Genomic DNA, 24,918 nt, shown 5'->3' on the forward strand with positions numbered 1-24,918 from the left:
GTTTGTCGCATGGCTATGGTACTTGGTGAGGGGGGAGGCAGGTGGTACCGGCCCCATACTGGAGAAGAGTTTCGTCCCGAAATATGCTAATTAGGTCATTAAAGGGGCATATACACGATTTTCAACAATTTCTAAAAAATGCTGTTACGTCAACATCGTTTGTCGCATGGCTATGGTACTACTTTGTGAGGGAGAGGGCCTATAGGGCAATTAAGGGAAATTTGGGAAAAGTGGGGAACATGAGGGAAATTGAGGGAATGGGGAAATTAAGGGCAATTTTGGGGAATTAAGGAAATTGAGGAAATTCAGGTGAATTAATTGATTTTGTGGGCAATTAAGGGGGTACTACACCCCTGCCCAATTTTGTGCCTATTTTTGCATTTTTCTCAAAAATTATAGCGCATTGGGGACAAGTAAAATGTGTATATTATAGGGGCAAGGACTACAACTACTGTATTGGAAATTTTATTTCAGCACAGACAACAGTTGTGGAGTTACAGTTAAAAATGAGGGAAACCCATTATTTGATCAATTAATCAATAACTACTTGCTTTGAGTTGCTGAAATTTCAGTACAGTAGTTGTAGTCCTTGCCCCTATAATATACATATCTTACTTGTTACCAATGTGCTATAAGTTTTGAGAAAATGCAAAATGGGCACAAAATTGGCCAGGGTGTAGTACCCCTTAAGGGAAATTGAGGAAATTGGGGAAAATTGAGGAAATTAAGGAAATTTGGGAAAATTCAGGAGAATTAAGGAAATTCAGGTGAATTAAGGAAATTTGGGAAAATAGAGGAATTTAAAAGGGAAATTTGGGAAAATGAGGGAAATTGAGGGAGAATTGGGAACATTCAGATGAATTAAGGGAAATTGACAAACGATTTTCAACAATTTCTAAAAAATGCTGTTATGTCAACATCGTTTGTCGCATGGCTATGGTACTTGGTGAGGGGGAAGGCAGGTACCGGCCCCATACTGGAAAAGAGTGTCGTCCGAAATATGCTAATTAGGGCAGTAAAGGGGCATATACACGATTTTCAACAATTTCTAAAAAATGCTGTTACGTCAACATCGTTTGTCGCATGGCTATGGTACTACTTTGTGAGGGAGAGGGCCTATAGGGCAATTAAGGGAAATTTGGGAAATTTGGGGAACATGAGGGAAATTGAGGGGAATGGGGGAAATTAAGGGCAATTTTGGGGAAATTGAGGGAAATTCAGGTGAATTAATTGATTTTGTGGGCAATTAAGGGAAATTGAGGGAAATTGGGGAAAATTGAGGGAAATTAAGGGAAATTTGGGAAAATTCAGGAGAATTAAGGAAATTCAGGAAATTCAGGTGAATTAAGGAAATTTGGGAAAATAGAGGAATTTAAGGAAATTTGGGAAAATGAGGGAAATTGAGGGAGAATTGGGAACATTCAGATGAATTAAGGGAAATTGACAAGAATTAAGGGAAATTTGGGAAAATAGAGGGCAGTTAAGGGAAATTTGGGAAAATAGAGGGCAGTTATCAAAAGTGTCTGAAATCGGTTTCCGAACACTTTCGATGTCAAGACGCTTTTTTTCCGAAAATCGTTTGGACATCAAAATTGTTTGAAATCGGTTTCGAACACTTTTGATGTCAAGACGCTTTTTCCCGAAAATCGTTTGGACATCAAAAGTGTCCGAAATCGGTTTCGAACACTTTTGATGTCAAGACGCTTTTTCCCGAAAATCGTTTGGACATCAAAAGTGTCCGAAATCGGTTTCCGAACACTTTTGATGTCAAGACGCTTTTTCCCCGAAAATCGTTTGGACATCAAAAGTGTCCGAAATCGGTTTCCGAACACTTTTGATGTCAAGACGCTTTTTTTCGAAAATCGTTTGGACATCAAAAGTGTCCGAAATCGGTTTCCGAACACTTTTGATGTCAAGACGCTTTTCCCCGAAAATCGTTTGGACATCAAAAGTGTCCGAAATCGGTTTCCGAACACTTTTGATGTCAAGACGCTTTTTTCCCCAAAAATCTTTTGGACACCAAAGGGTCCGAAAAGGGTTCCGAACCATTTTGGAGTCAAGACGCTTTTTTTCCGAAAATCGTTTGGACATCAAACGTGGCCGAAATCGGTTTCCGAACACTTTCGATGTCAAGACGCTTTTTCCTGAAAATCGTTTGGACATCAAAAGTGTCCGAAATCGGTTTCCGAACACTTTTGATGTCAAGACGCTTTTTCCCCGAAAATCGTTTGGACATCAAATGTGTCCGAAATCGGATTCCGAACACTTTTGATGTCAAGAAGCTTTTTCCCGAAAATCGTTTGGACATCAAAAGTGTCTGGAATCGGTGTCCGAACAATTTCGATGTCAAGACGCTTTTTCCCCGAAAATTGTTTGGAAATCAAAAGTGTCCGAAATCGGTTTCGAACACTTTTGATGTCATGACGCTTTTTCCCGAAAATCGTTTGGACATCAAATGTGTCCAAAATTGGTTTCCGAACACAATTTTTCAAATTTTGATTTTTTTTTTTTGGTGTGGATGGAAATACCCTTTCTGGCATTATTTTAAGATGAGCGCCCTCAAAGGTTAAGCTCACAGAGGGGTCACAGGTCAAAATAGGGGTCAAACTTGAACCTGCTTCAAAGACACCAACACTGCAAAATTTAATTCCTTGTCCCGCAGCGACTGCTACGGATCCGACGGTACTTGTTCTACATATATACATACATACATGCAGACATACATAAAAGAGCTTTTAAAGCGCTATTACAAAAAGATCAAATCACTAAGTGATACACTGCAAAAACAAGAGAATGAACAAAAGCAAAGACTCAAAAAGGATAATAATGAGCCTTAAGATTTTTTTAATGTTGCCACCGAGGTTGCCTCCCTGATGTTACGCGGGAGGCAGTCCTTTTCGTTCCGCTGGTCCAGCGGAACGAAAAGACTTGTCACCACTTCGATTTTTACAGATGTGAGTGTTCAGAAGACTGGTATCCATGCATAGAGGATCTTTTGACGGGTCCAGATGAACGTGTTCTGTAAGAGAGTAATTCAGTGAGGTATGAAGGAGCAGATTCATGCAAACATTTGAAGACGTACAGACAGAGTTTGAATTTGATTCGATCTCTTACTGGTAACCAGTGAAGGTCATGCATTAATGAAGTGGGGCTATCAAGTCTGGCGACATAAAATATTAGTTTGGCTGCTTTGTGTTGGAGGGACTGCAAACGATCAAGGTCTTTTGATTTTGCTGCATAGAAGAGAGCATTCCCGGTGTCAAGACGTGATATCCCGAGAGCTTGCACAACTGTGTGAAGTGTTTTGTGGTCCAAAAAGTAACAAATACGGCGAATATTATGGAGCTGGAAATTGATTGAAGAAATTATGCTATTTATGTGAGGAGTCATCGTTAGGCGAGAGTCAAGTACTGTGCCCAAGTTCCAAACATTATCAGATGGTTTAATGACGCTGTCTCCCAAATTGCAATGGCGGAAGTTTACTAAGACCTTGAGAAGTACCGGCTATGAAGAATTCAGTTTTATTCTCACTACCCAAGTAAAATTTTACACCCAAGCAGTGCCTGCATTAAGCGGTAACGCATCGTAATTTGCAACGCATTCACGGACAACTGTGACACATTTTTTTCCGTACATCGCAAAATAGCTGCACAAAATTTGACTATATTAACACTTTTGTGTAAATGCAAATGCGTATGTATTTTCCACCACCCCAGCTCGCAATAATGGGAAATGCCTATAGGGGCTTTAGCGAGTCCCATAAGCCGTTATGAATGGCCTGCGGCTATACGTCAATCACAAAATTTGTTAGATGGCAATCTTAGCACCCTTTCCTACAATTGGCTTACTGCAAAATATATTCAAATTTTGATTTCAAAAAAAAAAAACAAGTGAATCCACTGAAATTTATTAATGAAATTGAGGTTCAGATGCATCAAATCATAAAAGCATTTTCCAAATAAATAAATAAATAAATGAATAAATGAATGAATGAATGAATGAATGAATGAATGAATGTATAAATGAATGGTCAGAAATTACTGATGTTTGTCGAGTTGGCGCTGCCCATGCGAGAAAATAGAAACGCTGAGCACTATTACAATAAAATTTTCAGAGACAAATTATTTTGTCAATGTTTTCTTTTACAGATACAATGCTCATTGTGGTAGCAGTAGACAGAATCACGGAGTAGACATGGATACAGCAAGAGAGGCCTTCCAGTCAATAGCAACTCACCAGGCAGTGGTAGATCATGTAAGTTAGGAGATAAAATATCAAATTCTCGATCATGAGAGCCAACTTGGGTACGCACATATATTTGCATCAAGCTTACCACGCAAGACCACATGCTTACCTAGCAAGCACAGCTTTTGAGAATTGACCAATCACACTTCGAATATGATCGTCGCTGGGCAAGGAAGAGGTTCTGTTGCGCGATTGTGTTATTCCACGAAAAGTATGCTGACACAACAGTACGCAGAAGGTACATCCTCTCATGATCAAGAATTTAATATTTTGCCTATAGGAAGTAACAGCACAAGAGGTCATTTGTCTGAAAAGGGTTCGAGTTAGGGTTTAGAACATTTTAGATTGGGCTATTCCATTTAAAATTCACACTACCCCTGTGGAAGATTTTGGAAATATCTTCCACAGGGGGAGTATGAATTTCAAATGGAATTAGCACATTAACTAACTCTAATTGAAATTCATCCTCCTCAGTCTGTGGAAGATTCAGGTTGAATCTTTCTCAGAGGGTGTATGGAAATCAAATAGAGCTGCTTAATGGGCTAATTCTATTTAAAAATCATACTCCCCCTGTGGAACCTGTTTCCAAAATCTTCCACAGGGATAGTTTGAATTTTATATGGAATAGTCCATTAGGATTATGTTTTAGGGTTAGGATTAGGGCTTAGGATATAGATTAGGGTTAAGTTACGGTAAGGGTTAGGGTTTATAACTAAGTTATTGGGTTTTTGGACTAACGACCCTCTCGACAAAATTGAGCTAACTTGAATCTCTCTTTGACAAAGAAAGGGCTATTCCAGTTGAAATCACACTGCCCATGTGGAAGATTTTGGAAATATCTTCAACAGAGGGAGTATGTTTGTCAAATATAATTGTTCAGACTTAATCATTTTGATACCCATACTATCCCTGTATTATGGCTTTACATATATCTTCCACAACTGGAGTGAGTATTTCAAATGGAAGTTACCCAATTGTCTACTGTATTCAAAACTCATACTCCCCCTTTGGAATACTTTAGCTAAATCTTCCACAGGGGTAGTGTGGATTTTACTTAGAATAACCAATTTACTGCTCATTATACCTTTATAAATCTTGTGAAGCAGATACCAGGCCTCAAAATACCCTTTTATTTTATTTTGGGGGCTACTTACCCCCGTAATTTAACTTTTGGGGCTACTTAATGAATTCCGGGGCAAAGTACCTTAAATCCCCATTTACTTCGAGCCACATGTTTTCTTCCAGCCAATTGTTTCCTTCCATTGGTTTCTTTCTGTTAAAAATTGTCCCATATTTTTTTAGGGCTATTTTGACATTTTAGCGGGAAATAGCCATTAAGTTATATTATTTCCTATTTTTGTGTCTTTGCATTTCTAGGCCTGCCTATGACCCACCTTAAGTTTCATTAATCTCAATTTTTGCATCTTTGCATTTCTAGGCCTGCCTATGACCCACCTTAAGTGTCATTATTCTCAATTTTTGCATCTTTGCATTTCTAGGCCTGCCTATGACCCACCTTAAGTTTCATTATTTTCCATCTTTACATTTCTAGGCCTGCCTATGACCCACCTTAAGTTTCATTATTTTCTATTTTTGCATCTTTGCATTTTAGCAGGCATGAGAATTTTCAGTTTTTAAACTGAATTCAGCTTTTGGTACTTTTTGCCCAATTCCACACACATTTTCTGTTGTTTCTGAGGTTTTTAGGAAAGTGCAGTCTCATACCTGCCTATGCCCTTATTAAAGTTTCATATTTTCTATTTATGCGTCTATTGCCTTTTCAGATAGCAGGTGCGATCCATCATCTTGCTCCGTATCTCCCCAAGTCACCTCCAGACATTGAAGCCTTGAGACTGTACCTTCTAATGATGGAATGCACCGTCCTGGACGAGCCTTCCTTAGACAAGTATGCCAGCTGCAGTGCCGTCTTTGCACAAGCTTTGCTGGCGTTAGAGGCGGCAGGAGCTAAAGTTCTTTGTAAGTGTGGAATTTTTTTTTAAATAATGGTCTATTCTAGATGGAGTCATCCATTCAGGTAACCCCATTTGAAATTTGCATTCCCTATGTGGAGGATGAAGGTCATGTCTTCTATAGGGGGCGTGTGGATTTGAACTGGAAGAGCCCAATATGTGTCTCAGTTGTCACACAATTCGTCGGTCGAAACACATAGTGGCGTACGTGAAGAACAAAATATGTTTCAAAATTTTCCGTTTCATATAGTGGCGTAAAGGTTTAGAGCTTATATCCTATATACAAATATTAACTGTCTGTGTGATGGTGAAATATAATCACGAGGTGAAAGATGGATTGTTCCATTCCACGAGCCGGCACGGCGAGTGGAATGGAACAATACATCTTTCACCGAGTGATTATATTTCGACCATTACACGAATTTAAGGGGGTACTACACCCATTGATTTTTTTTTTGCATTTTTTTGCATTTTGTGAAGAAATTACAAAAAAAATGGACAAAGTGGTATGCAAAATGAAGGGGCAAATCTTCTCGTTTTATTGGTGGCATCGGTATCAACGTAGCTTACATGCTTTTAAAAGTAGAAGCCAAAAGGTGGTACATCACTGATGATTTAAATTCACTTCATTTTGGAAAGCTTACTATCAACGGATTTCGTTAAAATTTTGGATATGTGTTGCTAACACGTTAGGGAAATAAAGTTGATATGTAAAATGGGAATAAGTGGTTCCTGATTTCTTTTATGACTTCATGAACTTGGTGCTCCACAACTATCAAAAAGGAACTGGTTAAAATGCTTCTATTTTCAATGTTGAGCTATATTTTGTATTTTAACTTGCGACATTATTTCACTGAAACTTAATTAAGCCACAGGTAACAGGTTACCACAACCATACTACAGCAATGTTGAAAAAAATTGTATTTCTTGTCACCTATACCACCATATTGGGTAGTTTTCCGTAAGCTTAACGTTTGTGATTTTGGTAACTATTTTATATTTATTTGTGAAATCCATCGCAACTAGGCATTCTAAATTGTACTCACCATTTACATCCCAAGGTATATTAGTATATCCACCTTGCACTTCTCGATATATATCCAGTTAAAGACAGAATATCAAAATTATTCCTCATTATGATATCACAAACTCTCACATGTGTATTCAAAATTGATGCTTAAATTTGACCTGAACCAATTGACCTATAACCTGACATACGGTGACCTAATAGCCTTTTCTTCTCCTAACAACACATTATAATATTATTGACTAATGACTATACATCCATTGTGTAAGTGTTTATATATTTTGCATGCACCACTAGATTTTCTATAGAGAGTATAACAAAGGATTTAATGTATTCTATTCATGTACCCTACTTGAACATGCTGAATAGAATAAATCATGGTTTGTTATGAAACACGCATCTGAGTAACTAGGATACAGTAAACAAAATATATATAGGGCTAAAATGACTTACTACAATTGTTTAAAAGCACTTTTTTTCTTCTTTTTTTCATATTTTTTTTTATTTCACATGATCCGTGCATATATCGCCTAGCTATAAATGAAAAAATATTTATTTAGACCAATCAAACCAATATATGGGTGTAGTACGCCCTTAAGACAGTTAATATTTGTTTTATATCACTCATGCATAAATTCTATTACTAAAATACTATTTAAGGTAGGAAATACATTTTTCATCAACATAACACCATGTTTTGCCGTGATATACTTCACATTTTGGGGTCCACCCCATAATTAAATCGGCGAGTCAAGAGTCAGCGCACAGCTTAGCGCAGGCGCACTCTGACAGAGCACTATGATAGTAAAGACTATCACACGGAGAGGGTGATGGTAAAAATGATAAATGGTAATCAACCAATGAACTGTCTAGAATTTATGTATGAGTGATATAATAATAGTTATTCTGTTTTAACTATTAAAGATACAGTTTAATAGTTTGAACCTTAAGGCAGCTGTGTACTCTCAGACATGCATGTAGTAAAAGTGCAATAACTTTGTAATTATTCACAAGAAGACATATAAAAGTATACATTTTATGAAGGCAAGACATCAATAAATCTTAATATAAATACAGATTTGGGGTAAAAACAACAATTATGAAGAAAATCACAAAAAGTGAGTTTTTGGCAATATTTGTTAGGTACATCATAACAAAAAACACTCTTTCCAAAATATTTTATTTTGTTTTTAGCTCAATCTTGAGGCTCCATTCCAAAAACGTTTTTTTTTTTTTTTTGATATTGGCCTTATTTTTGAGATATTGACCATATAAGGCATCAAATTGAACTTTTTTTAATTCACAAACGCCTATTTGCACAAAATGATGCCTAAAATCGGAAATAGACCAAAATATAAAAAAATGAGAAAACCGTTTCTTGAGTCGATCATGCTTTTTACAATGATCATATTTGCTTACCTATAGATGCTGTATTTATTGAGTTATCGTGTACCTAAATCGTCATTTTACCGAGAAAATGAACATTGAAATAATGGCCGTTGAAGTTTAAAGTGGTCACATTTTGCACTTTCATAGAATCTCACAGGAGAATGCGGCACTTCTCGTTTTTCTACCTTACATAACATGAACATCGGGTAAATCCACGGCCCCTTGAGAAGTTTGAGCGAAATCCATTCATAACTTGATATTTAAATCGGGGAAAGAACTTGAAAAAACCCACATTTTATCAGCTAAAACGGAGCCATTTGACCACTAGGTTTTTGTGAAATCAGTGCTTTTCCATAAGATGCGCCACGCATGCAGATAAGCGTCGCGTATCGTAGCGTATTTGTGCGTTAACAAATTGCGCGTTACATAACGCGATGCGTTGTTCTTGCGCGTGTACCCTGCTGGTACAACAAAGGTTTTCTTTCCTTTTCAATTTCAAACACGAGTGGAAGAGTGAAATAAAATCCTTAAAATATTGCAGTTGGAGTTTAGAAATCTGGATTTTCATTCCTTGTATTTATAAAAAAACATAACAAAGTACAAACATATCAAAAAAACTCAATTTTGCGAAAGAAACAATATCTAGAGTACACAGCCGCGTTAAACTGTAATATCAAATGGCATCGGGCCACTAAGAGAAAGCAGTGGAGGAGTTTCGGCTCCGTTATTAGTATCATATCCTTCAAAAACATATTTTGTCCTTCACGTACGCTACTATGTGTTGCAACCAACAAATTCTTAGTTCATGTACTGTAAAAGTGGAAAGTGTTACATTCCTGGCATTGAATATTGTCGGTACCCATTTGTAAACCTGGGTGGGGAGAGTCAAGAGAGTCTTATGAACTGCACAACACATTGACGCTGCGGGATTCGAACCCACAACAAGGATTCTCGAGGAGTAATAAACTATAGGATAAGCCACACGTTTGTGCAAATGAAGTTGGTTACATAGACAAGGCGCAATCATGCATGTGGTGGTATGTCTTGTATAAGAGGTTGACTTGTGAAAGAGGTGATGCATATTTTTGTCGTTTCTGTAAAAAAATCTAAATGGCGAAAAATGACAAACATTTGGCCATTTCTTTCCCAAATTTTGAAAAACCAAGTAGCTGAGGTGTTAGCTCAATATGCTAGAAAATATTTGAACCGATGCCCCTATGTTGACTCTGGTTAAATAAACGGTATTTTTGCCAGAAAGGGTCCGAATTAATAGCAGTCGATGTGCGCTATCTTGGAAAAATTTGGGGTACTAAACTGCCCAGCAAGTGTCAACCAAAATACGGGATAAGTCTGTTTCACTATTAAAGTATTATGCACAACCTTGTTGCGCACACATACGTAATTTTAAGGCTAAAGCCTTATTACGGTACCAAACTCACTGGCAACTGTCAATCAAACTGCCGATGTGTAAATTAAACTGCCGCGAAGTGACTTCACTTTTTATACAAGGATTGAATACAAGTGTCACAGCCCTGCCCACGGCCTCCAGCTACCTCGAGAGTATGAGGTGACACACCACTGTGTCACCGTGCCATCTACCACACGCAAGACATCTGCATACGATTTCTTACCCATGACTTACTCCTAACTCATGGGGATGAGAAGAAATTCTACAGTCATGTTCTTTTTTCATAGCTTCACCATCACAGAAAGAATAATCATGTCATTTCATTTCTTTTCTTTACAATTCAGCGTATTGGTGGTCCACCATGCAACCCAGACATTTGAATCGTATACTCGGATGTTACAAGAAATTTGTACAGCACATTCTTGAGCTTCCAATACCAATGAATAGCCCAGCCGTTCATCTACAAGTCTACCTCAAAGTAGCCATGGGTATACTCAGTAAACTCTTTAAGGTAAGAACTCACTCAGATGATACTGTATGAGAACATAGTTTGACTCAATACCAATGAATAGTCCAGCCATCCATCTACAAGTCTACCTCAAAGTAGCCATGGGTATACTCAGTAAACTCTTTAAGGTAAGAACTCACTCAGATGATACTGTATGAGAACATAGTTTGACTCAATACCAATGAATAGTCCAGCCATCCATCTACAAGTCTACCTCAAAGTAGCCATGGGTATACTCAGTAAACTCTTTAAGGTAAGAACTCACTCAGATGATACTGTATGAGAACACAGTTTGACTCAATATCAGTGAATAGCCCAGCCATCCATCTCCAAGTCTACCTCAAAGTAGCCATGGGTATACTCAGTAAACTCTTTAAGGTAAGAACTCACTCAGATGATACTGTATGAGAACATAGTTTGACTCAATACCAATGAATAGTCCAGCCATCCATCTACAAGTCTACCTCAAAGTAGCCATGGGTATACTCAGTAAACTCTTTAAGGTAAGAACTCACTCAGATGATACTGTATGAGAACATAGTTTGACTCAATATCAGTGAATAGCCCAGCCATCCATCTACAAGTCTACCCCAAAGTAGCCATGGGTATACTCAGTAAACTCTTTAAGGTAAGAACTCACTCAGATGATACTGTATGAGAACATAGTTTGACTCAATATCAGTGAATAGCCCAGCCATCCATCTACAAGTCTACCTCAAAGTAGCCATGGGTATACTCAGTAAACTCTTTAAGGTAAGAACTCACTCAGATGATACTGTATGAGAACATAGTTTGACTCAATACCAATGAATAGCCCAGCCATACATCTACAAGTCTACCTCAAAGTAGCCATGGGTATACTCAGTAAACGCTTTAAGGTAAGAACTCACTCAGATGATACTGTATGAGAACATAGTTTGACTCAATATCAGTGAATAGCCCAGCCATCCATCTACAAGTCTACCTCAAAGTAGCCATGGGTATACTCAGTAAACTGTTTAAGGTAAGAACTCAGTCAGATGATACTGTATGAGAACATAGTTTGACTCAATATCAGTGAATAGCCCAGCCATACATCTACAAGTCTACCTCAAAGTAGCCATGGGTATACTCAGTAAACTCTTTAAGGTAAGAACTCAGTCAGATGATACTGTATGAGAACATAGTTTGACTCAATACCAATGAATAGCCCAGCCATACATCTACAAGTCTACCTCAAAGTAGCCATGGGTATACTCAGTAAACTCTTTAAGGTAAGAACTCACTCAGATGATACTGTATGAGAACACAGTTTGACTCAATATCAGTGAATAGCCCAGCCATCCATCTACAAGTCTACCTCAAAGTAGCCATGGGTATACTCAGTAAACTCTTTAAGGTAAGAACTCACTCAGATGATACTGTATGAGAACACAGTTTGACTCAATACCAATGAATAGCCCAGCCATCCATCTACAAGTCTACCTCAAAGTAGCCATGGGTATACTCAGTAAACTGTTTAAGGTAAGAACTCAGTCAGATGATACTGTATGAGAACACAGTTTGACTCAATACCAATGAATAGCCCAGCCATCCATCTACAAGTCTACCTCAAAGTAGCCATGGGTATACTCAGTAAACTCTTTAAGGTAAGAACTCACTCAGATGATACTGTATGAGAACATTGTTTGACTCGATACCAATGAATAGCCCAGCCATACATCTACAAGTCTACCTCAAAGTAGCCATGGGTATACTCAGTAAACTCTTTAAGGTAAGAACTCACTCAGATGATACTGTATGAGAACACAGTTTGACTCAATACCAATGAATAGCCCAGCCATACATCTACAAGTCTACCTCAAAGTAGCCATGGGTATACTCAGTAAACTCTTTAAGGTAAGAACTCACTCAGATGATACTGTATGAGAACACAGTTTGACTCAATACCAATGAATAGCCCAGCCATACATCTACAAGTCTACCTCAAAGTAGCCATGGGTATACTCAGTAAACTCTTTAAGGTAAGAACTCACTCAGATGATACTGTATGAGAACATAGTTTGACTCGATACCAATGAATAGCCCAGCCATACATCTACAAGTCTACCTCAAAGTAGCCATGGGTATACTCAGTAAACTCTTTAAGGTAAGAACTCACTCAGATGATACTGTATGAGAACATTGTTTGACTCGATACCAATGAATAGCCCAGCCATACATCTACAAGTCTACCTCAAAGTAGCCATGGGTATACTCAGTAAACTCTTTAAGGTAAGAACTCACTCAGATGATACTGTATGAGAACATAGTTTGACTCAATACCAATGAATAGCCCAGCCATCCATCTACAAGTCTACCTCAAAGTAGCCATGGGTATACTCAGTAAACTCTTTAAGGTAAGAACTCACTCAGATGATACTGTATGAGAACATAGTTTGACTCGATACCAATGAATAGCCCAGCCATACATCTACAAGTCTACCTCAAAGTAGCCATGGGTATACTCAGTAAACTCTTTAAGGTAAGAACTCACTCAGATGATACTGTATGAGAACATAGTTTGACTCGATACCAATGAATAGCCCAGCCATACATCTACAAGTCTACCTCAAAGTTACCATGGATATACTCAGTAAACTCTTTTTTATGCCTCCACCGCGAGGCATACTGTTTTTGCAATGTCCGTGCTTCCGTGCTTCCGTCCTTCCGTCCTTCCGTGCTTCCGTCCGGATGCCATATCTCGGGCATGGATGGGCGGATTGACTTCAGATTTTCAGGATAGGTGGGTCATGGTCAAAAACTCTGGCTACTTTTTTTTTTGGGTGAGGTTCAAGGTCATATACTGAGGTAAAAGGTCATTTGAGGTCAGGGGCTCATTTTCCTTATTTACCTCTTTTCTCGGAGACTAGGGTCGCATGTTCCTCAAACTTGGTGGGTGGGTGCATCTTGACCCCAGGCAGAACAAGTTTGTATTGGTTAGTGGGTCAAGGTCACCTGAGGTCATGCAGGGGTCATTTAAGGTCAAATTAGCAAAAACTGTCATATGGCCATGAAACTTGGTAGGTACAGTCAACATTTAGAGCCGAATTTTCGGAAGGTCATTTTGGGGTCATTTGGGGTCACCCAGGGGTCATCTGAGGTCAAATTAGTAAAAACTGTCGTATGGGAATGAAACTTGGTGGGTACAGTCAACATTTAGAGCCTAATTTTTGGAAGGTCATTTTGGGGTCATCCAGGGTCACCCAGGGGTCATCTGAGGTCAAATTAATAAAAACTGTTGTATGGGTATGAAATTTGGTGGGTACAGTCAATATATAGAGCCAAATTTTTGGAAGGTCATTTCGGGGTCATCCGAGGTCATCCAGGGGTCATCTGAGGTCAAATTAGTAAAAACTGTTGGATGGGCATGAAACTTGGTGGGTACTGTCAACATTTAGAGCCAAATTTTTGGGAGGTCATTTTGGGGTCACCCAGGGGTCATCTGAGGTCAAATTAATAAAACTGTCATACGTACATGAAACTTGGTGGGTACAGTCAACATTTAGAGCCAAATATTTGGAAGGTCATTTTGGGGTCATCCGGGGTCACCCAGCTTTGTATCAACTTGTGAGTATGTGCCACATCACTCCCTTTGGTGGAGGCATCACGGTCGACGCTTTGCGTCGAAAACCGCGACATCCGAGAACCGCGGTCCATCTAGTTTTTTTCTTGATTTGTTTGTAAATACCTGATAGGATTGTGCATATATCTAGCATTCCACTGGTCTCTCTTGACTTTATCATGGGGTATAGCAGTTCTTGAAATTAAAAGAAATTTAAAAAATTGGTTTAAATTTTTAAAAATCTCATTTAAATTTTGTTTTAATCTGATTTAAATTTAAAAAATCTGATTTTTTTTAATCAAAAAATTCAGCAACCCTGCTTTAATTGGTCTGATAGAACCAGATTGTGTCATATATGTAAAATGCCACACAGTGAAGTAGAAACATTGTCAATTTCATATAAGTCGATGAAAAAACCCTATTCTACGGGCCAGACCGACCCAGATTTTCTATTTTTAATTTTTTTTCTTTTAAATTTGCTGTATACATGTAAAATCAGCTGTTTTGGGCAAAAAGTGGGTTTATTTTGACTGAAAAAAATGCATGCAAATCGAGGTAATAAATTGCAAAAAAAAATGTGATTTATTTACAAAGTTAAGTGATTTTTAGAGTCATTTGCTGTAAAAGAAAAAAAGTTTGCCGGCCATGTAGAACAGAGTTTTTATTTGTCGCCTTACTGTTACACACCCATTATGTAATTTGCTATTGATATTTTTTTATTACTTTAATAGGTCAATACTGAGCATGGAGAAATCTTGCCTTACTATTTATTCTACATTCCTGAGATTGCCAGTGCTACTGATATTAAGAACCATTTTGTAGAATGGTTATTGAAAAGCGGGGTGAGTAAGCTACAGAATTAACAGGCCTATTCTATTTGAAATCCATACACTCCCTATGGAAGACATGACCTGAATCTTCCACACAGGGGGTGTAGATTTCAAATGGAGTCACCCATTCAGGTAATCCCATTTGAAATTCACACTCCCGTTGTGGGAGATTAAGGTCATGTCCTCCATTGGAGGTGTATGCATTTCAACTGGAGTAGCTATACTTTGGTTTGCCTCAAGTTTGGTAGTGACATCAATGTTGTGCCACAAACATACCAACAAGCCGCCCTTGTATGTCTGCTTTATGCCCTGCATGATTAACTTTATGCATAAGATTCAATACTGCAACCAGTGATATACACATCTACTGAACTTGAAGTGAAGCAGTTTACCAGGGAAATTGTTGATGCAGCAAACCTGTTTATCATGCAAAGAGAATCGGATCATATTATGATGCATGGAATGTTCAGCTAAAGAAGTGCATAACAAGAGACAATCAGTTCTTCTTCACTTCCATGTTTTGTATAGGCACTATGTGTATGCATTTGCATGTAGTGTTTAGCATGTATTATAATATTAATTATTGGCATTATTGGCACAACACATTACATGAATATCCCAAAGAAGAAACACTTGAAAAAAACCAGTAAATAATAATAAAAATCTAAACTTACTGTGGTCATGATTATTCTCAGTCTAGATAGGCTATTGCCAAATGGAAAGCAGGGAAAAATGAAAAAACTTAAATATTTAAAAAGTTTTCAAGTAAAAAACTCCCATGTTTTCCATACAGTTTTGTCAATCCTACCTGTTGCCTTTCTCTATGGTGAATGCCAATTAATCCTTCGTTGGATGGAATGATGTCATCAGATGATGAAGCCCTCTGGATCAATTGGTCATAGATATGACTAAGTTGGAATGGTCCCTCATCACCATTCATTAGGCTCTCCTTCAAATTTGGCAGTGATCTCCTCAGGATCCAGATAGACCCTCTTATCCATCTGGTGTTTCTTGTTGCACACCGCAAGAATTTTTGGATTGTCCCGGTTTATGAGATGATTTTCTTTGCTGGCGTGTTCTGCAATGCTGATAATTTCATTGACTGTATTGAATGTGAATGTTCAAGTGAATGTACACATTGATGTGTTTTACAAATAACTGTTACCATCAAAGGTACATATTTAAAAAAATTAATCTGAAGAAAATAGTTAGCCCAACTTTTCCGCAAATTGATCTATTTCTTATTAAAGTTGATCAATTTTATCATAAATCAATATAGCATGTATTTATTTCTTAGGACAAACTAAGCTCAAGTTTAGCTTTGTTACAACTTAATTTTGCCATTAATTGTTTATATTCTTAGGATGATTTCAATTTCTGCGACTACCCATTTGTCTTCGACGCCCAAGCCAAAACCCAGCTCCTTGAGGTGGATGCACTCTTACAAATGAGAGTAAGTATTAACCCCATGAGAACTACCTGCCGATTGGCCAAAAAGAAGTTTTCATTATCAATTGGACCAATCAGCAGCATTGTTAGAATAATTTCACCACGCAAATTGGGTGAATTATTTGCAAAGCTCCATTCTGATTGGTGATTAAAGTGAAGATATCATGTAATTGACCAATCAGGGGCAATGTTAGATCAGCAGGTAGTGCTCAGGGGGGTTAACCCAGCCTTGGGTTTCATTTCATTGTGTGAATGCAAGAATGGGTTATTCCATTTAAAGATTTTGAAAATATCTTCCACAAGGGGAGTATGAATTTCAAATGGAATGAACCCATTAGGCAGCTCTGTTTGAATTTCATACACCATCTGAGAAAGATTCAACCTGCATCTTCCACAGAGGGAGGGTGAGTTTCAAATGGAGCTGCTAATAATGTGGTAATTCCATTTGAAATTCATACTCCTGTGGAAGATATTTTCAAAATTTTCCACAAGGGTGGTGTGGATTTGGAATAGCCTAATGCATGGCTGCCTCATGTTTACATTTTGAAATTATATTTGCTTAGGCAAAAAATAATGGATTCGTCTCGTGTCGCATGGGAGCTTGAAATCTAATGCATGCAGTGTGCTTTTTTTTTTTAGTTTTAGTTTTTATCAATTGAAAATTGCCAATTTTTAAACTCCGCATTTTTTCAATTTCTCAAATCTGCATATTTGGCAGTTGCTTGCCGTATTCCTTTTTGTCTCGCCTGAATTATGTTCAGAATGAGACTTAGAAATCACTTTCCTGTTTGTCCATCCATACATGCCTACATCCAGAGCTGTATCTGGGGATCCATAAGACCCACAAGGGGTATTACTTGTTGGTAGGAAGGATATCCAAGTGTGCTCTGTGCCTGTGTGTTATTTCGGTGAAAAAATATGCAAATTAAAATAGCTTATTTGCATAATGTATGCAAAAATCATCGCAAATTGATATCGGAGTTTGTGGACCGATATCTCAAGATCCGTCAGGGGTATGGTAACGAAACCTGGTGGCAGGAATGATACGCACCTCCTGATCACCTGATTAGTTTTTTGGCAAAAAGTATGCGCATTTAGTTGCATATTTATGCGAAACTCTTCTTGTGCACAAATTATCTCCAGATCTGATTGGCATATGGTAGCAAAACCTGGTCAAATTAAGGATATCTACTACTGTAAAAGTGGCAATTTTTGTATTTGTAATTTTTCGCGATTTGCCGATTTTGAACTACATTGCTTGTTTTTAATTTCGCGATTTTGAGTTTTCTTACATAGACCTATACATTAAAAGAACATATTCGCGTGGTTTTTTTGCGGTAGCTGTGTTGTGCGCAAAAAGCACAAAATGAATGTACCGCGAAAATGTCCACTTTAACAGTAGTTGCACACCTGCTTAGATTTTTATCGCAAAATATGGTAATGAAGTTGGTAATTTGCCTAATTTATGTGCACACCTCTCTGAATCTCATATCTGGCACATAGTATATAATTCTCTCTTAATCCATAGACCATGAAGAGATGGACGGTCGTCTAGATCGTAATTCTATAGAAATTTCACATTATGCTGAGACCATGTACGTCTCGCTCGCACCTGTTGGATTCCCCTGGGCCTCATGGAAGAACATAGGATACCTTAAAACATCCACTGAATGAGTAACCCAGGCAAAAGAAGAAATAAAACAAAACAAACAAGCATGTTTGAAAGAAGCGGCATTCAATCGAAGTACATACATTGTCTCTGACACAGTTACGACTGTAATGTAAACTCTGTTGTCACAAAACAATTATAGTTACAAGAAATGAAACGGTCAAAAATGCTTATTTGCTGCAGTTTCAAGTTAATTAAATAATACATATATTCACCGTTTTGATTTATCTAACACTACCTGTTACTCTGGCAGTGGATGAGTTTCAATTTGCATTACATAAGCCTTGGTTTCAACGTCATGATTGCACGGATGCTCAGAACACAACATTCCATTGGTTTGCGACTGATAATGCAATTGAGTGGACGAGAGTTGAGTTATTGACCTTTTGTACGGTAAATCGATTCGATGGCAGGTTTGAAGACTATCTTGTCTTTGTGTTCAGGCGAGACGATCATAGCTTCAAAGGATATGCTGCAGATGACAGTCCATGTCTTCATGGTCTATGCTTAATCACACTGCATGTAGAAAGGTATATACATGTTGGGGTGGGCTCAGGTGTGAGGTAGGTTGGGGTAAGGTGAGCTACTTAGGGGGTGAGTTAGGGTGTGGTGGGAGGGTTGGGTAGAGGTAGAGTGGGTGAGGTGGGCTAAGGTCATATGGGGGTCATCACTATAGATTGTCAAAGGTTTATGAAATATGGTTGTAATGACCAGTCCCTGGAAGCAAGACAAAAAGTCAAGGTCATTTTGGGATCATTCGGGGTCATCCTGGGTTAAATCACTATAGATTGTTGCATGTTCATGAAATTTGGTATGAACAACCACAAATGGAGGTCATTTTGGGGTCATCCAAGGTCAAATTGTTATAAATTGTCACAGGTTCATGATATTTGGTGGGAGTGAGACAAAGAATGTCAAGTTCATTTTGGGGTCATTCAGGGTCATCTAGGGTCACATCAACATAGATTGTCACATGTTCATGATATTTAGTAGGAATGAACACTTTTAATGAGACAATGAATGACAAGGTCATTTTGGGGTCATCCGGGGTCAAATTGCCATTGATTGTCACAGGTTCATGATATTTGGTGGGAAAGCAGGGGAGACTTGTGGTTTGAAAACCACCTTGTTTTACAACAAGCCTAAAACTGAATAAAAACTGATAATAGCACCTCAATGTCTACTCTCTCCATAAACTTACCTGTCAACTCTGATGTAAACATCAATTCTACAAATATGCACACAAATTAAAAAAACGTTTTGTTTTTCATAAAAAATATGTTTTGTTTTTTAATTTCAAACATATGAGTGTGTCATACAATAGTTCACTAATACAACCTTGTCCTTTAAATGATATGATAAAATATGTACATTGAATTATAAATTTCCGCACAAAACAAAGGTGGCCTTGACGTTTCCATCCATCATAATCACTCTCCAAGAGTTAAAATAAGAGAGCAGTGGCCCCTGGTTCACCAAGATTTAGAGTGAACCAGGGGCCATTTTGGATGAACCAGGGGCCACTTCCACTCTCCTGTGACAGGATTTTGAATAGATGGACGTAAGCACCAAGGTATTGCAACATCCCAATTATTTCTCACTTTGATTTCAACTTTCTGCAAGAAATGATTTTTTTGGGTCTTGTTTTTAATTTCTTTGACCACCAATTTCCCTCATTGGGATGTTCTCTTCTTGAGCTCTGTGTTTGCAACATGGGCATTTCTCTTTGTTAAATAAAACCCCTGCAAATGTATACAGAAATGGATTGATGGTAGAATTGACTGGCAGCACAAATGTTGCTATCCAGGCATAAGCTGTAGGACTGACTTCAACTGCACCAGCCTGGACAAGGATCGATACAATCCCAATTGGTACCCAGCAACAAAGGTCTGTGAGGACAAGAAGAGACATTTTCATAGCCATGCGTACTTCTTCATTTGATTGACGAGAACGTCCGCAATCTCTGCTAGTTTTTCTAGCAGTGATGAAAATGTTTATGTAACAGAAGCCAACTACTAAGAAACAGACAAAGTTGAGACAAGTAAACATTGCTGTGGATAGATACATGGTCATTTTGCTAGAATCTAGGGTGTTCTTTGTTTTGTGGTATGGGTGCCCAACTTTAATTCCTGTACCAGATCCAATAATATCCTTAATGGCAATAGAAATTTCATTATAAACCTTGAGTTTTGATATTGGGAGGCCAACACAAACCTCTGAATTTCTGTAAACATCAGAATCTATGCCTGATAAAACAAAGGAGGCAATGCTAAAACTGGCTGCAACCAGCCAGAGTATGCCTACTAATGAACGCGCTAATGCTGTTCCTAATCGTCGACCACCGAATGGGTACTTAATACCCAGAAACCTGTCTATGCTTATAAGTGTTATAAAGAAAGCTGAAGCCTCACTGGATAATACAGATAAAGCCCCAGCAAATCTACATAACGCACTTCTTCTCCAGGTTTCAGAATTAGATGGGAAAAAGTTTGCATAATACCCATCTACTGAAAGCAAAATGATAAGGTATATGCACATAGTGAGATCAGATATTGAGAGGTTTGTGATGAGAAGAAACTGGACTTTGTTACTTTCCCCCCTGTGTCTAAATCTGGTGTAAAGTGCATACATATTTCCAAAAATGCCAAAAATACTCATAAACCACATAATAATTCGAAGGAAGTCAAATGTCAACATGCGCTCACATGTTAGGAATGGAGAGGGTGGCTCATCACTTGCACACTGAACAGATGATGCATAACAACATATTGCAGCTGTGGTTACAAATGTGACTGTTTCATTATTCAAGCCTGAAAATACTTCACTGCGTATCCATTGCAGTGGGTTAGCTTTGATGTCTACTTGTCTTAAAGAGGTACACTTTGACAGTATTGGAATTTGATCCAAATAATTATGAGACAGTTTTAAAAGCTGTAAATTAATCAGACTGTCAAATATATTCTTTGGAAGATAACAAAGCTGGTTTTGATGAAGTGTTAGTGTTATGAGACTGGTATTATTTTGAAATGTGTCAGGATGGAGAAAGCGTAGCTTGTTATTGTTTAGCCACAGATGTTGTAGGCTCCTCATTGATCCAAAAGTGTTGAGCACTAGCTCATGTAATGAAATGTTATGCAAGTCTAATAACTCCAGACTATCCAGTCCTTTAAACACACCAGGCTGTATCTCTTGCAATGCATTGCTAGACAGGTATAACCTCTCCAGATTTGCCAGTCCTTCAAACACACCAGGTTGTATCTCTTGCAATGCATTGTTAAACAGGGATAACAATGTGAGATTTGCCAGTCCTTCAAACACACCAGGCTGTATCTCTTGCAATGCATTGTTATACATCCATAACTCCTCCAGACTTGCCAGTCCTTCAAACACATCAGGCTGTATCTCTTGCAATGCATTGCTATACAGGTCTAACCTCGTAAGATTTGCCAGTCCTTCAAACACACCAGTCTGTATCTCTTGCAATGCATTGTTATACAGGTATAACCACTCCAGATGTACCAGTCCTTCAAACACACCAGGCTGTATCTCTTGCAATGCATTGTTAGACAGCCATAACTCCTCCAGACTTGCCAGTCCTTCAAACACATCAGGCTGTATCTCTTGCAATGCATTGCTATACAGGTCTAACCACTCCAGATTTACCAGTCCTGCAAACACACCAGGCTGTATCTCTTGCAATGCATTGTTATCCAGGAATAACCCCTCCAGATTTGCCAGTCCTTCAAACACACCAGGCTGTATCTCTTGCAATGCATTGTTATCCAGCAATAACCCCATCAGATTTGAGAGTCCTTCAAACACACCAGGTTGTATCTCTTGCAATGCATTGTTTGATAGGAATAACCCCATCAGATTTGCCAGTCCTTCAAACACACCAGGCTGTATTTCACTTAATGTAATACCGCTCAGATCCAGTTCTCTTAAGGAGCTCCCAAACATTTCAAATTCCATTGGTTTTATGCTATGCAAAGTAAGGCCCGTCAAGTTAAGAGTATACACCTCATCAAACGGATACAATACTTGAGTCGTAGACACATTTCCATCGGTGCAATTACTGATTATGGTGGTGACATTATCAAAGGTACAGGTACAATTAGATGGGCAATGCACGCGACAGGTGATATTTCCCCACCTGTTTTCTTCACAAGTAATTATCTCATCACTGTCTTGTCCACTTACAATTAGAAGCTCACTACACACAAATAAAACCAAGAAAAACACCAATGCTACCCCCATATAGCTTACGAGTTCAATACTCCAATGACAGACGTGCTTAGCCATGGCGATGTTATCAGCTCTGTTGCATATCACAAAATGATCAGTTTGCCCTGATTGCTTTAATTTTGCATAGATATCTGGAGGTGTAATATTTCAGTGCATCAAAGCAATTACTTGATTGGTTGAACTACAACGCCTGTAATGAATTGGCTGTTCCAGTTGAGTAACATACACCTATGGAAGATATGACCTTCGTCTTCCACACAGGGGGTGTAGATTTCAAATAGAGTTGCCTATTCAGGTATCTCCATTTGAAATTCACACTCCCTGTGTGGGATATTAACCCTAACCCCCGAAGGGCTTTTTGGCGATGGGAAGGGAAAGAAGGAAAGAATAAAGAGAGAAAAAAAAAAAAGAAGTTGTTTGCTGTGGTCGGGATTCAACCGAGACCCCTCGCATGCCAAGCACTCGGTCGGCGACACCTTGCCATCGGTCTTGGGCTTGCTGCCAGCGAAACCGTGCCTATATATCACTTAGGGCGATTGCGTCATCACACCACGTGGGATGCACGCACTAACAGCGCATATATCAAGTAGTATTTTGTAGTATACAGGCGGGTTAGGGTTAAGGTCATGTTTTCCATAGGGGGTGTGTGGATTTCAATTTGAATAGCACATTTGGAGAGTGGTCACCCGTGTAGGTGATCATTGTCCAGCAAACCTTGTGGGGCGGGGCCTACCAGTTGATCATTGCCTGCCTGAACCTATCAGTGCATTGCTGCGTTAAAAGGCACTTTGTATTATTCACAATTGGTATAGTTGTGGTGACTCTTTAACAAACTCTTGTGACTATGTAATTGCACAACATTGTACAATGTTATATTATATTTAGTGGCACAAATCTGCCAATATACAAATCTGTGCATGTGTGTGTTCATTTAGTAATTCATTTAAATTTTCAGGAAATGATAGTCTGACATTGTGTATGCCTGACAATTATATATGGCCCATTTCACGGTTAGGCGCCACTTTTGGTGAAAAAAACTTGAAATTTTCAAAATGGATTAAATTTCATTTAATTGGGGTTTTCTTTTCCACATAAGACCAGATTTTCATAAAAATATCATTTCCTAGCTTAAATCTCTCTACTTCTTGAAGAAAATTATAATTTATTATCTCATGTTATGTAATTTTTTAACAAATTTGATAAATATTGAGTAGTGAATATTTATACTCAAGTATGTCATAGGCTCTCTTCTGACCAAATTTGGGCAAATTTTGTTGTGTAATGACAAATTTATGGCCACTTACATGTAATTTTTGTGGTAAAAAGGAAATTGACATGAAAAGGTTTACTCAACAATTTTAATAATCAATGAATGACTCTGATATTTCACAGCTTTGATGGTCATAATATGGGTAATGTTCACAAATAATATCAGCCAGTTTGAAAGCACAGGTCAAATTCAAGATTCTTATGTTTGTGCAATTTTGGATGTGACAGATGTCAATGTGAACGGAAACCACACATTGTAAAGCAGAGTATGTTTCAGAAAATAATGATTCAAAGAGTTTTCACACACTCAGTAAATTAAATGGGATATATTGAAACATATTAACCTGTGTTAGTGTTCATTTTAAAACATTGTTTACAATTTATAGAGGTGGATGTGACATTTTAATTGTGAACAGAATATTTCATTATTATAAACAGTTTGCTTGTCAAAATATAAGCTTTAAAGCACTTCTAACACATATATTTTGATAGATTCTATTGAATTGAGCAATGCTAAAATGTTTTTCCTGACCCTTTATATTTTTGCCAAGCAAAATGTTTATAATACTGAAATATTCCGTTCACAATTGAAAATGTCACATCCGCTTCTGTAAATTGTATACAAAACTGTCCCCTAAAAGACAACAACAAAGCCATGAAATAATCATATGTGACATGTATGAAATAATAAACCTATTAAAAGTCAAATATCATGTTGTTTAAGTATTTTGGCCTAAAACTACTAATTTTGAGGATGTGACATGTGAGCGGAAATTGAAGCTTTTTGAATCTCCTGTCACAATTAAAGAAGGCATGCTGAATTAAAAACTTATTGTGCCTTTGGAACCCACACAAACCTGTAATGAAATAACTTCAAACTGGCATCCTAGTCCCATTCCTGTCTTAGTTCTTTGAAGAAACTATTTTGGATGTGACAGGTACCATGGATGTGACACATGTGAACGGAAACTTTGAAATGACATCTGCAAGCTAAGTTGATGAAGGAGTTTTCATTAAATGGTGTCATTAGATAGCTCATAGCAGGAGATTTTTAAAAATCAAGGAGAACAAATTCTGCCACTTATTTGTTAATAAATTATACTATTTGGAAAATTAATCGGATGTGACAAAATTGTGAACGGAATTTGTTGGCAAAAATTCAAAATATCGCTGTATCTACGTATTAAGAGCAACAAGTGTAATTTGTTCAACAAATAGTAAAAAGACTCTGAACTTTACTAAAACACACTAGTTTGCCATTCATGTAAAGTATTAGTCGATCTATTCCACATTGAATAAGGTACATAGATGTGAACGGAAAATGTC

At 37.9% G+C, this 24,918-nt stretch overlaps 1 protein-coding gene across 1 annotated transcript in view; it reads left to right on the top strand.

The window, feature by feature from the left end:
- Positions 1-24,918, top strand: part of LOC140171709 (probable E3 ubiquitin-protein ligase HERC4) — a 79,201-nt gene that overhangs the window by 23,133 nt on the left and 31,150 nt on the right. The window contains exons 10-14 of the mRNA XM_072195007.1: positions 4,149-4,254; positions 6,030-6,222; positions 10,384-10,550; positions 14,862-14,972; positions 16,324-16,413. Coding sequence (XP_072051108.1) covers positions 4,149-4,254; positions 6,030-6,222; positions 10,384-10,550; positions 14,862-14,972; positions 16,324-16,413 — 667 coding nt within the window. The remainder of the gene's footprint in view (positions 1-4,148; positions 4,255-6,029; positions 6,223-10,383; positions 10,551-14,861; positions 14,973-16,323; positions 16,414-24,918) is intronic.

Source organism: Amphiura filiformis, chromosome 15 (genome assembly GCF_039555335.1).
Source record: "Amphiura filiformis chromosome 15, Afil_fr2py, whole genome shotgun sequence".
Taxonomy (NCBI): Eukaryota; Metazoa; Echinodermata; class Ophiuroidea; order Amphilepidida; family Amphiuridae; genus Amphiura; species Amphiura filiformis.